This window comes from Vanessa cardui, chromosome 30, assembly GCF_905220365.1.
Source record: "Vanessa cardui chromosome 30, ilVanCard2.1, whole genome shotgun sequence".
Classification (NCBI taxonomy): Eukaryota; Metazoa; Arthropoda; class Insecta; order Lepidoptera; family Nymphalidae; genus Vanessa; species Vanessa cardui.
This window is the reverse complement of record NC_061152.1, coordinates 1,409,703-1,423,523: the sequence shown is the minus strand read 5'-3', so window position 1 is coordinate 1,423,523 and position 13,821 is coordinate 1,409,703. Positions and strand designations below refer to the sequence as shown.

General features: G+C 37.2%; 1 protein-coding gene across 1 annotated transcript; it reads left to right on the top strand.

Moving 5' to 3' along the window:
* Positions 1-838: 838 nt before the first annotated feature.
* LOC124542334 (L-dopachrome tautomerase yellow-f-like) lies at positions 839-13,068 on the top strand. Its single transcript, XM_047120306.1, has 9 exons — positions 839-1,102; positions 2,089-2,247; positions 3,309-3,464; positions 3,702-3,818; positions 5,263-5,439; positions 7,572-7,735; positions 8,914-9,097; positions 11,650-11,752; positions 12,964-13,068. Exons 1-9 carry the CDS (start codon positions 976-978, stop codon positions 13,013-13,015), a joined length of 1,239 nt encoding a protein of 412 aa, XP_046976262.1. The 5' UTR covers positions 839-975; the 3' UTR covers positions 13,016-13,068.
* Positions 13,069-13,821: the final 753 nt, after the last annotated feature.

Genomic DNA, 13,821 nt, shown 5'->3' with positions numbered 1-13,821 from the left:
CACTTTTTAAATAGTAATGAATTTCTTGCCGGTTTCCTGGGTAGACTATGTTCCGAACCGGTGGTAGCTTCTAATATATTTGTTAAATATATTAATCACTAGCCTACAATATTAATATATCATACAGACGTTACGGCCTCCGCAGGACAGACAAATTTATGTTCTTCTTAGCACCACAAGGGAGACATATGTACGAGACATACGAGAACGTATTAAAGTATAGTTACTATAAATTTCAAATTAATTTAAAAATAATCAAATAAAACTTTAACATCTATCTCCCAGGTATTAATTAAGTCGGGGTGCTTGTCAGTTACCTCCTCGTGGTGCATCCTGGGCCAGCTTGAGCTTGCTCGGCCACGGCTAAGACTGGCGGCAGGGATGCCACGGAGCTGCTCCTGGTACGTTCCTGATTGGCCTCGTTGGTTAAAAGGGAGTGGGAGTGGTCGGTACTCGAGCCTCCCAGGTAGCAGCTTATCCACCGCTGGGCGTCAGCTTCGTTGTCGCCCAACCTCCAGTGGCGGATTCGGGGGAGTTCTTCACATAAGCACATTGAAGATAAGAAAGGAAGGCGTGCTTAGTGCGCATATTAATTTATTTAGTCATGTTATAGCCACTGCCTTTGGTGGGGTCGGGGTTGCATGTCCTGGGCGATCCCGTTGCCTCACCACTCGGCGGCATGGTGGAAACTCGAGTATGGTTTGAGTAGGGTAGGGTAGGACATGGAATAGGGCCCTGACACGGGACAATCATGGCCCCGGTTGAATCCTACATACCCGTCAAAAAAAAGGTAAACAAAAAAAAGGGAACAATTAAATATACAATGGCAACACTACACAGCTCCCTCCATCGCGTCACTTAAACATATCGTAAGCAATCAAATTACGCTGAGCCCGAGGTCACAATCAGCTGTGCTACATAGCCTTATGATAATTTTTAAACCGGTCAGTTGTTATAAACACCGCGTCGGGCGCAATGATGAACAGAATCATTTTATGCTTGTTAATTATATTTAATAACGAATGTCAAAGTTTTACGAACGATAATATCCGTGAAGTTCTCGCTTGGAAGCAAATCAGCTATGATTTCAATGGAGTCATATGTGAGTAAATATTATACCCGTAGTTCCCAAACTTATTTTTCTCGTGGACCAATTTCAAAATTTTATTATTTTCGGTGGACCCCGTGCTGCTACATTTCTACCACATTCTTAGAGTTAAAATCCAAAAAAATTAAATTGTGTCGATTCTGAGTATGTCCCTGTGTTTCGATCGGTAAAATAAAAATAGTACATTTTCAAACATTTTCCTTATTAAAGAATTATGGTACGGGCATGTAATGCGGAGGAATGAGGAACATATTGTGAGGAAGGCCTTGAGCATGGATGTGGATGGATATAGAGGTAGAGGACGACCAAGGAAACGATGGATGGATTGTGTGAAAGACGATATGGATAGAAAGAGTGTTACTTGTGAGATGACGTCGGACAGAGAAGTATGGAAGGAGAAGACCAATTTTATCCCAATTTTATTTGGGATATTTTTATTTTATTTACCCCAAATAAAATTGAGATAAGGGCAAGAGCATGGATGGAGGATGGATTACTTATTAAAAGAATATAATTACAAGAAAAAAATAATTAGGTAATATAACTATGCTTACAATTTTGTTCTTTACTATCAAAAGCAGATACATTTTCGTGGACCATTAACATCTTATGGACCCCCATTTTTTATTCACGCCTATGAAGACCCCTATCATGTCACCCGTGAATCCCTGGGGGTACACCTGGACCATTTTGGGAATAACTGTATTATACAATCAAATTAGTAAATCATTGGAATAAATCACAACAAACAAAGTGATCACTCATTCGAAATAAGCCGAGATGGCCCAGTGGTTGGGACGCGTGCATGATTGCGGGTTCAAAGCAGCACTGAATATTCATGTGCTTAATTTGTGTTTATAATTCATCTCGTGCTCGGTGAAGGAAAACCTTGTGAGGAAACCTATGTACATGTGTCACACTACCCGCATTGGAGCAGCGTTGTGTAATAAAGTAATAAATATATTTATTATTATATTTAGATAATGAAGACTCAAATTTCGAGAAAAGACCGAATGGCTTGCATTTCCAACAAGACGCGTTGGATTTCGAGAAGTTTTTCATTCAGTATAACAACGTGCCAGTAGGCTTCGAAGTATATGGGAACAAAGTTATCATCACAGTGCCGAGAAGGCGGTATGGTAAGCAAATCGAATCAAATCAAAATAAACTTTATTCAAGTAGGCTTACAAGCACTTTTGAATCGTCATTTTACAATTAAGTGAAGCCACCGTTTCGGAAAGTAGATTCTACCGAGAAGAACCGGCAAGAAACTCAGTAGTCACTCTTTTTCAACATTTAAAAAATATAAAGTCATATTAGTTAATACAATTATTGAAATTAATATATCCTGCCTGGAAGTCAACAGGTATTAACTCCACGCTTTTTTATCATGTATAAAATCTTGTATCGAATAATATACTTTTTTTACCAATGTATCTTTTACAAACGATTTGAATTTACGAAACGGAAAAGTTAAAAATGTCAGCGGAATTTTATTATAGAAACGGATACCTTGCCCCAAGAAGGATTTATTGACTTAGCGGAGTCGGAAACTTGGCGTTATAAGCTTATCCTTACTCCTAGTGACAGTGACTTACACTCCACAGACAACCTACAGAACTTAATCACGTTGTGTGTTACTTACTTATAAATACTTATAAGTATGTAATGAGTCGAGATGGCCCAGTGGTAAGATCGCGTGCATCTTAACCGATGATTGCGGGTTCAAACCCAGGCAAGCACCGCTGATTCATGTGCTTAATTTGTCTTTATAATTCATCTCGTGCTCAGCGGTGAAGGAAAACATCGTGAGGAAACCTGTATGTGACAAATTTCATAGAAATTCTGCCACATGTGTATTCAGCCAACCCGCATTGGAACAGCGTGGTGGAATACGTTCCAAACCTTCTCTTCGAAGGGAGAGGCCTTTAGCCCAGCTGTGGGAATTTACAGGCTGTTGTTGTTGTAAATATTTATAAATGAGGTCGTATACGTGTAAATTATTAGAGCTGAGATGGCCAGATACATTACGGTATCAGCACGACAGAGATATCTATGTTTTTCTTAGCACCGCAAGGGATACACATACGAGGCTTAATAGACCTCGCACATTGAACGTGTTAAAAAAGATCTTCCCAAAATAATCGTTAAAAAAAGGTTCCACATTTCCATCTTCTAAAGAAACTTATAATTTTTACAGGAATCCCCTCAACCCTCAATTATGTGGAGACGTCCACTAAATCACCAGCTCTGAAGCCGTTTCCTAACAGTGCGAACTTGGTGTCAGTGTATCGTCCAAGAATCGATGCATGCCACCGACTTTGGATGGTTGATACTGGTCTTTTGGAAATACCAGGTAAGACTTTTGGAACCTAATAGATGTTATAGGGGCAAACGAGCAAGAGGCTCATCTGAAGACATCTGCAACACAGGGGGGATTGCAGGTGCGTTGTCTGTCTTTAGGCCTCGTAGCTCTGTGTCTGTGTAGAGGCTCAGGACTGTATTTAGAGGAGGACCGAGGCTACATTGAGGCCCCCACAAGAGCTTTTACGACGAGTTAACAATTGCCTAAATGTGTAATATATTCTTTCAGGCAATCGAACGCAAGTGCAGAAACCAGCCATTGTTATATACGATTTAAGGACAGACAGACAGATCTTAAGATACGAGCTCAAAGACACGGATCTCGTGAACGAGAGGACGCCTGGGGGTAAATAAATATATTATGATACACCAAACAAAATAGTCTGTAAATTTCCCACTGCTGTGGTAAGGCCTTCTTCCATAAATGATAAGTTTTGGAACATATACATTGGTGGAATGCACATGTGGCAGAATTTCGATGAAATTAGACACATGCAGGTTTCCTCACGATGTTTTCCTTCATCGAGCACGAGATGAATTATAAACACAAATTAAGCACATGAATATACAGTGGTGCTTGCGTGTGAACCCACAATCATCGGTTAAGATACACGCGTTCTAACCACTGGGCCATCTCAGCTCTTCTCTTCAGCTCTAAGTCTGATCTGATACGTCTGTTTGATGATCCCGTAAACTTGTACTTGTAACAATAATTACTTCAAATGAATAGCAAAAATCATATAAAACAACAAATTTTCTAATAGTCCAATGCGGTCAAACTTCAGAGGAGAGTCTTATGGCATAGTGGAAAGCGTGCATCTTAACCGATGATCGCGGGTTCAAACCCAGGCAAACATTACTGAATGTTGAATATGATGAAGATTGAATAATAAATGAAATGTGCTTAATTTGTGTTCATAATTCATCTTGAGCTCAGTAATGAAGGGAAACATCGTGAGGAAACCTGCATGTTTTCAATGAAATTCTGCCAGTTCTGAATCCGCTAATACACATTGGAGTAGCGTGGTGGAATATGTTCCAAAACCTTCTCCTCAATAGGACATGATGCCTTATCCCAGCAGTACGAAATTTACAGGCTGTTACTGTACTGTACCCAAACTTCACAGCGTAATGTAAACCCAAGATTCTGTGACAGCCTATCGCACGCTTTTGTATTACGCTACAAGATATTGATGCATGCAACAATAGGGTATATACATACATATATATTATATATAGCTAAATGGTCCTGGGTTTGAGCCCTAGGTTGAGCTGATAAAATTTTTGGAAAAAAAAGTCAGTAACAGCCAGGAGCTTGGAAGATGAAATCGTATGTTTACTTGGTGGTAGGACTTTGTTCCAACCCATCTAAGTTGCCCACTCATCAGATATTCATACAGACATAACATCTTAGTTCCCAAGGTTGTGACGTTTTGGCAATGTAAGGAATGCTTTATGAATCAAATCAAATCAAAATCAATTTTATTCAAGTAGGCTTTTACAAGCACTTTTGAATCGTCATTTAATAATTACGTGAAGCAACCGGTTCGGAAAGTAGATTCTACCGAGAAGAACCGACAAGAAACTCAGTAGTTACTCTTTATCAACATTTAAAAAACACAGTCATGTTAGTTAATACAATTATTTAAATTAATATGATTATAATTACACATAAATTTTTCTTACAACGACATTGTCTATATATATAAAGAAAACCTAACAGAAAATTCCAATGTAAAGTTCTACTCAAAATAATGACGCTTCACACAAAACTGATTCAATTTTTTCAGGATTAACCTCAATCACAGTTGATGTTACGAGCGACAAGTGTGAAGACGCCTTCGCTTACATCAACGACTTGGCAACGGATGGCATGGTTGTGTTTTCCTTGAAGTCTAGAAGTAGCTGGAGGTTATCACATCCGAGCTTTGTCCATGATGAAATGTCCTTGAATTTCACAATTGGGGGTATGTATGACTTACTATGATCCTATGGAGTAAAAGAGATGGCTGTATTTCTCTATGTCTATCTCTTTCTAATATACAACAAAATCAAAATCAAAATAAACTTCATTCAAGTGGGCTTTTACGAGCACTTTTGAATCGTCATTTAACAATTAAGTGTTGCTACCACCTTTGGAAAGTAGATTCTACCGAGAAGAACCGGCAAGAAAATCAGTAGTTACTCTTTTTCAACATTTAAAAAATACAGTCATATTAGTTAATTGCAATTATATACCTATGTATGTAATGTATCCTTCCTGGAAGTCAACAGGTATTAATTCCAAGCTTTTGTAATCATCTACAAAATCTTGTATCGAATAATATACCCATTTTACCGTATTTTTTATAAACGATTTGAATTTACGAAACGGTATATTTAAAAATGACTGCGGAATTTTATTATAGAAACGGATACCTTTCCCGTATAAGTATAAGCTTATCGTTGCTTCTAGTGTATATATAAATGCAATACAACATAATTTAAACTCATTTTTTGTTATAAAACTAGCTATAACGGATTTGAATCGCGTATATTATTTATTTTTGGCATCCCGACGTTTCGAGCACTTTACAGCGTTCGTGGTCACGGGTCGACTAAGGTGACATTTGTCTATTTGGAAAACAAACAAAAATAATTAATATACGCGATTCAAATCCGTTTTAACTAGTTTTATTTTAATGTGTAATCGCGAAAATTTATGACAAACTTTTTTGTTATTGTTTTAATTGACACGCGATTTTAACAACAATTTTTTCATTGTTCCTTTTTCTTAAAAGTTTTTTTATTTTATTTATTTATTTAAAATACTTTATTGCACATCACATAGAAATATATGGGAAATAAAAAACATTAGATACATAGTGCGCAAAGGCTGTCTTATCGCTTATAGCGATCTCTGACAGACAACCTTTGGTGATAGGAGCTTAGAACAAAAACAGGCAAGTGAAGAAAAAGATACAGAAAAAGATAAATAGTATAATTTAATAATATTGATAGTAAGGTATAATAATAAACTATACATAAACACACCCCAATAATACACACATAGAAATATAATACATATATATCAAAATATACATAAATATAAACTACATATTATTACATAACGATGTTTGTAACCAGTAATGACGAAACTGTATTAAACATAAAGTAAAGTAAAGTAACAGCCTGTAAATTTCCCACTACTGGACTAAGGCCTCCTCTTCCGTAAGGAGAGGGTTTGGAACATATTCCACAACGCTGTTCCAATGCGGGTTGGAATGCATATGTGTCAGAATTTCGATGAAATTAGACACATGCAGGTTTCCTCACGATGTTTTCCTTCATCGTCGAGCACGAGATGAATTATAAACACAAATTAAGCACATATATATAGCGGTGCTTGGTTGTGTACCCACAATCATCGGTTGAGATGCACGCGTTCTAACCACTGGGCCACCTCAGCTTACACAACAACTTAAACATAAAATATTCGTCTAAATTATGTTGTACATTAAAAAGAGACAGAGAATAAAAGAAAGAGATAGAATGATCTGATAGCATAACGCTTTCCTTTCCTGATGATTTCAGTCTGTTAACCTACTGTAAGGCGATAAAGAACAATTCCTTCAGTAAATATATAGGAATCAAAACTTTTTCTTACATCTATACATCATAAAATTGGAGTGTCTGTTTGTAATATTAAAATAGCCCTTTTTTACTCAATACATATGTATGTACACCGTACATATACCAAAATAGCACTTTTTTACAATTTTTGTCGGTCTGTCTGTCTGTTTGTTTCGGCTAATATCTGGAACGGCGGGACTGATTTTGACGGGACTTTCACTGGAAATAATATATTTTTTGTTAAATTCAAACGCATATAAGGTCGCATTAAGCATTGTAAATTTGTTTATATAAAAAGAGAAACTATGCGAGTTTCTCGCCGTTTCTTCTCGCTAGAGGCTGCTTTCCGAAACGCTGGTAGTATTTCATTATTGACAATTCAAAAAAGCTTCATTGTGAAGTTTATTTGAATAAAATTGATTTGATTTGAATAAGAAGCGTGAGCAACAACTAGTTTAAATACATAAAAGTTTATTTAATTCTCAAGGTTACGTGATTAACTGGCGCGATGGACTCTTCAGCATAGCCCTATCAGAACCTGACGCTAAAGGTCATCGGACTGCCTTCTACCATCCCTTAGTGTCACCCCTGGAGTTCACAGTCAACACGAAGTTTCTTCAAAGTGGCAACCCTATTGATAAACACGTTAAGGTATATTTATCTTTAAGAATTCCAAAAGTAAGACTGGTATCGGTATTTACTAACTGTAGCGTGCACAGATCCTCCTGCCCTTATCCCAATTTAATTGGGGTCGTCTCAGCATGTCTCCTTCCATACTTCCCTATCTAATAATAATAATCTTTATTGACTGAAGAAATTATACCACTACAGACACAAATTGTATAGTAATTCAAACAGAACAATACGACACTTATATGTAATACACAAATTATACACAAAACAAAAAATGAAAAACAAAAGAGAAAAAAAAAATAACTTAGAAAAGAAATGGTAGTAGGTATGTATAAGTGCGCAGCAGTGTCAATCAAACCAACACCAACTAGTCAACCAAAACCAACTATCTGACGTCATCTCACAAGTAACATTATTTCCAACCATATCGCCTTTCACACAATCCATCCATCTTTTCATTCGTCATCCCCTTCCTCTGCATCTAAGATCTTCCACATAATATGTTCCTCATTTCTCCACATTACATTCCCATACCATGACAGCCGCCTTCCACATAACTTCTCGGCTATCTGTGTCACTTTCAAACTCCCTCTTATGTACTCATTCCTTACTCTATCCATTCGCGTAACACTACACATTCCTCTCAACATCCTCATCTATGCTACACGCAATTGTCTTTCATTCAGCCCTTTTGTAGCCCAACACTCTGATCCATATAGAACAGCAGGTCTGATCATGGTCTTACAAATTTTCCCATTCAGTTTAAACGGAAAATGGAGGTCACAAATCTATATATGTATATGTAGTGTGCACAGATCTCAGAGTAAAAAATAAGGATTTATATGTTATATGAATATTATGTAAAGATGATGATCTCTCGAGAGTCGAGATGGCCCAGTGGTTAGAACGCATGCATCTTAACCGATGATTGCGGGTTCAAATCCAGGCAAGCACCGCTGATTCATGTGCTTAATTTGTCTTTATAATTCATCTCGTGCTCAGCGGTGAAGGAAAACATCGTGAGGAAACCTGCATGTGACAAATTTCATAGACATTCTGCCACATGTGTATTCCACCAACCCGCATTGGAACAGCGTGGTGGAATATGTTCCAAAACCTTCTCAAAGGGAGAGGAGGCATTTAGCCCAGTGGTGGGAATTTACAGGCTGTTGTTGTTAATGATATTAATTTTTCAGGTCGCAGGCACTAAAGGTGCGAATACACAGAGCGGGTCGCATGATTACCACGCCGGAACCAAAACGCTACTATACGCTAATGTCGCTCAGGACGCCATTTTGTGCTGGCGGGTTGACAACAAGATGGCGCCCGAGAACGTCGGCGTCGCTGTACAAGATCACGAGAAATTGGCTTATATATCTGGTATCTTTACATATAATAAAATTGGAGTGTCTGTTAGTAATATTAAAATAGCCCTTTTTTACACGGTACATATACCAAAATAACATTTGTTATAATTTTTGTCAGTCTGTTTGTTTGTTCCAGCTAATTTCTGGAACGGCTGGACCGATTTTCACGGGCAAATAACTGATACAATAAGGAGTAACTTAGGCTAAAATAATATTTTTTTTGTTAAATGCAAACGCGTACAAGGTCGCGGGTACAGCTAGTATTTTATACATGTTTATACAGCACACCTTGGGAATAAAACGATCGCCTCCTGGCTATTTCAATTCATCTAAATTGTTTATATAATATATGTGACAGAAAAAAGAGTTTCTTTCGCCGGTTCTTCTTAGGTCAGGGTGTTCCTTTTTCCGAACCGGTGGTACCTACTGTTTCAATAGGCTATTTGACTGGTTTTTAAAATCCATTTTATATTATTTAGTAGAGGTTAAGGGACCCAGTAGAAGTTGATTTTTTATTTCTAGTACATATTTGCCGAAAAATATCATATTAAAAATTCCATATTTTAATAGCGTGCGAAAACGATACTTGGACAATATGGCGCTGCAATGGGGTCGGTGACGTCACTTTGCTGTATTTTAATCTGTGGAACATATAGTAGATCGCTCCGGTCATAGTACGGTCACAGCGCTCGTGAAAATTACCGACGACATTAGATTGGGCATGGATAATAAACAACTTACAGTGCTGACATTGTTAGATTTTAGCAATGCTTTCGGTACTGTCAACTTTGACATCTTATTGAGTTTGCTGCGTTCTCTTAACATATCTCCATCGGTGTTTGGCTGGTTTCAGAGTTATCTTAGAGGCAGAAGGCAACGTGTTCAGGTAGACGAGACATTTTCGTCTTGGTGTGAAGTACGTGCTGGAGTGCCTCAGGGTGGCGTGCTGTCTCCTATTCTCTTTACTATTTTCATTAATTCTATTACTCAAAAGATTTCTTCTCTCTACCACATGTATGCAGATGATCTCCAGCTTTATACCCAGTCAACCTTGGATAACTTGCCCAGCGCTATCGCTGCCATTAATGATGACCTGGTTACAATCAGTGATTGGAGCAAGTGTTATGGTTTAAAGATCAATCCATCAAAATCACAGGCCATTATTATTGGCAGTGCTGCTATGATTTCAAGAGTTGACTGGAGAAACATTCCTACGATTATATTAGATAATTGTACTATACCATATAGTTCTACGGTAAAAAATCTCGGTATACATCTAGATTCTACACTTTCATGGTCACATCAGTTAAATGTAGTCAGCAGGAAAATGTTTTTAGGCGATGGGCTCTCTACGACGTCTCCGTTCCTTTCTTCCTATTTCCACCAAGACTATGTTAGCACATTCTCTACTTCTATCTATTCTCGATTATGCAGACGCAAGCTATCTAGATTTAAATGAGGACCAATTAAATAAACTTGAGCGTCTTCAAAATCTAGCTATACGGTTCATATTTGGCTTACGCAAATATGACCATGTCTCTGAATTTCGTACTCAGCTCAAGTGGTTACCTATTCGTTTTCGCCGGAATCTACATATTGTTTGTCTTCTGTACTGTGTGTTATTCAATCCTCACTCACCTATTTATTTAAAAGAAAAATTTAAATTTTTGAATTCTCGCAATGTTATTGACGGACACAACATGAACTTACGTTCATCTGAAAATTTACTTTTAAATCCACCTGTGCAGAAAACAATTTTTTCCAAAAAATCTTTTACGGCTGAGGCTACTCGATTGTGGAGTGCCCTCCCGCTTAATATCAAATCTGCAACCTCTTTAACATTATTTAAAACTAAAGTTATTAATTATTACCTCACACTCTCACACTGAATGGCGACTAGATACCATTTGTTATTTGTATATATCTGTATATTTATATGTTTTTATGTATGACTCTATGTATATATGTATGTATAAATGTATTTATGTACCTAGCTATATGTATGTAGTAGTTTATTTATGTATTATATTATTTGTATCTATGCATGTAGTCTATTTTACACCACCTACCATTTCTCTGTTGGCTACTACTCCATATCACCTCGGTTGTCTGGAAGAAATCGCTTTAAAGCGATAAGACCGCCGGTTGTACCATCTATTTTCTTTTTTTTTTTATGTGTTCTTACTTATCTGTTTAATTTGTGGTGTACAATAAAGTGTTTAAATAAATAAATAAATAAATAGAAAAGCAAGGTTTACAACATAGTGACTTCATCATAAGCCCGGCCAATCAGAAGCGTTTTGTGTCACGTGACAAACGTTTGAAAAAATGCATTTTTATTTATTGATTTTTGAATAAATTAAGTATTATTTTCAAGTTTCGTTAGTAAATAACCATTTTTAAACTCATAATAAACACACCTTACAATAATTCACGATTTATTTTTCGCATTGTCAAATAGCCTATTGACCATCAATAGGAAAGTGTAATACTTTTTTATTGAATAAAGCAATTTGAGTTTGAGTATAACATAAAAGATTAATTAATATTTAATTTTAATTACAGACTTAAAAGTAATCGGCGATGATGTCTGGGTGCTTGTGAATCAGATGCACGTTTTCGTCTACTCAGCTCTAAGTGTCAAGAACTACAACTTCTATTTACATAAGTAAGTATTTTTTCCCCCACATGATGGAAAGTGGGGGGGTGGTGTGGGACTCCCCGGAGCCCTGAACGCCGAGTACGCCCAAGCACACCGGGTTAACCATTAAAAAACCAGCGGTACCCTCTCCATCTTTCGGCAGACGCCACGGGATCGCTTACGCATGCTATCGTGACGCCCTGACCGACATAAGTATTGGCTATATATTGGACATCACATACATTACTCTGATCCCAATGTGAGTAGCTATCGCACTTGTGTTGTGGAAGATCAGACGTAACGACGGCACAGGTGGTGGTAGGGCTTTGTCCAAGCCCGCCTGGGTAGGTACCACCCACTCATCAGATATTCTACCGCCAAACAACAGTACGCAGTATTGTTGTGTTCCGGTTTGAAGGGTGAATGAGTCAGTGTAACTACAGGCACAAGGGACATAGCATCTTAGTTCCCAAGGTTGGCGGCGCATTGACGATGTATGGAATAGTTAATATTTCTTACAGCGTCATTGTCTATGGGTGATGGTGGCCACTTACCATCAGGTGGCCCATGTGCTCGTTCGCCAAGCTATTCCATAAAATAACACTCAGACCCGAGACGACATAGACAACTAATGATAATCTACATCGACTCGGCCGGACGAACCCGGGACCTTAGAGTGCCGTATCCATGACACCGGTGTACACACTCGACCACGGAGGTCGTCATCATCACTACATATCACCATTCACAATCACTACATAGTTTAAAACAAAGTCGCTTTCTCTGTCCCTATATCCTTATGTATCCTTAAATCTTTAAAACTATGCAACGGATTTTGATGTGGTTTTTTTTAATAGATTAGTGATTCGAGAGGAAGGTTCTTGTATATAATACATGGACAATATAGTAAAGAAACACTGATAATTTCAGTCATATCAAAGCACCCGTGCGAAGCCGGGGCAGATCGCTAGTCATATAAAAAAAAATAAAAATTTAATTTAAATAATGCTTATGTTAAGGTTTGCAACATATACCACCACGCTGTTCCAATGTTGGTGGAATACACATGTGGCAGAATTTCTATAAAATTAGACACATGCTTTCCTCGCGATGTTTTCCTTTACCGAGCGCGAGATGAATTATAAACACAAATTAAGCACATATATATAGTGGTGCTAGCTTGCTAACCATCTTGGGTTGGAATTAACTATTGTTGACATACTATGTGTTTTTTTCAGGGCCAACGTATATGACTTAATAAAGAATACTCCGTGTGAAAAGAAAATATAACATTTTGTATATTTTGACTCCTAAATGTTGTAATTTACAAAAAAAAAATTCAACCGAATTTATATTAAGAAGACTGGTGCTTGATTTATAATTTATAGTAAATAATTATTACGTTTATTATGTAAAAGTTGTTTTATTGAACCCATTCGACGCCATATTTGTTTTAGCAAAATATAACTTCAAGATAATACAGGTATATAGCTAATAATCAATAACTGCGAAAATTCTTTGAGAGTTAAATGAAATATAATAATTTAAATATGTAACATAAAATAAATTTTATATATGACGGTGCCACTGTATTTAAAGAGCGTAAAGAAACGTCAAAAAGCGATAATAACATCGGATAGCAACCTTTTTTTAAATTATGGTGGTTTTGACGTCTTTTCACGTGTTCTTCGCTCACTTGTGACTTCAGTCTCTTTTGTAAGCGAAGTCAAACGAAAAACAATCCTTTTGCATCTCGCAGAAACAAAACGTGCCTGGTGGAGCGTCATTACCTGAGTTGATTGTATTACTGATAATATTTCGTTGTAATAATTATTGGATATTGTAAAAGAACCTCATACACGTGATTTTAATTCTCTTCGCCCGACAACCCTCGATCGCTCGGCAGCCACATATGGGAACCAAAAATAATGATAACGGCAATGTGCCGTTATATATATATATGTAGGCAAATTGTTAACGCCATTTTTAAATTTCTAGCAACGTATTTTGACAGCTGATCGGTCTAGTGAAATGTCATCTCTGTTTGGCGGGAAAATTGAACGCCGCCATTTTGTATATTAGTAATGTAAGTCGAT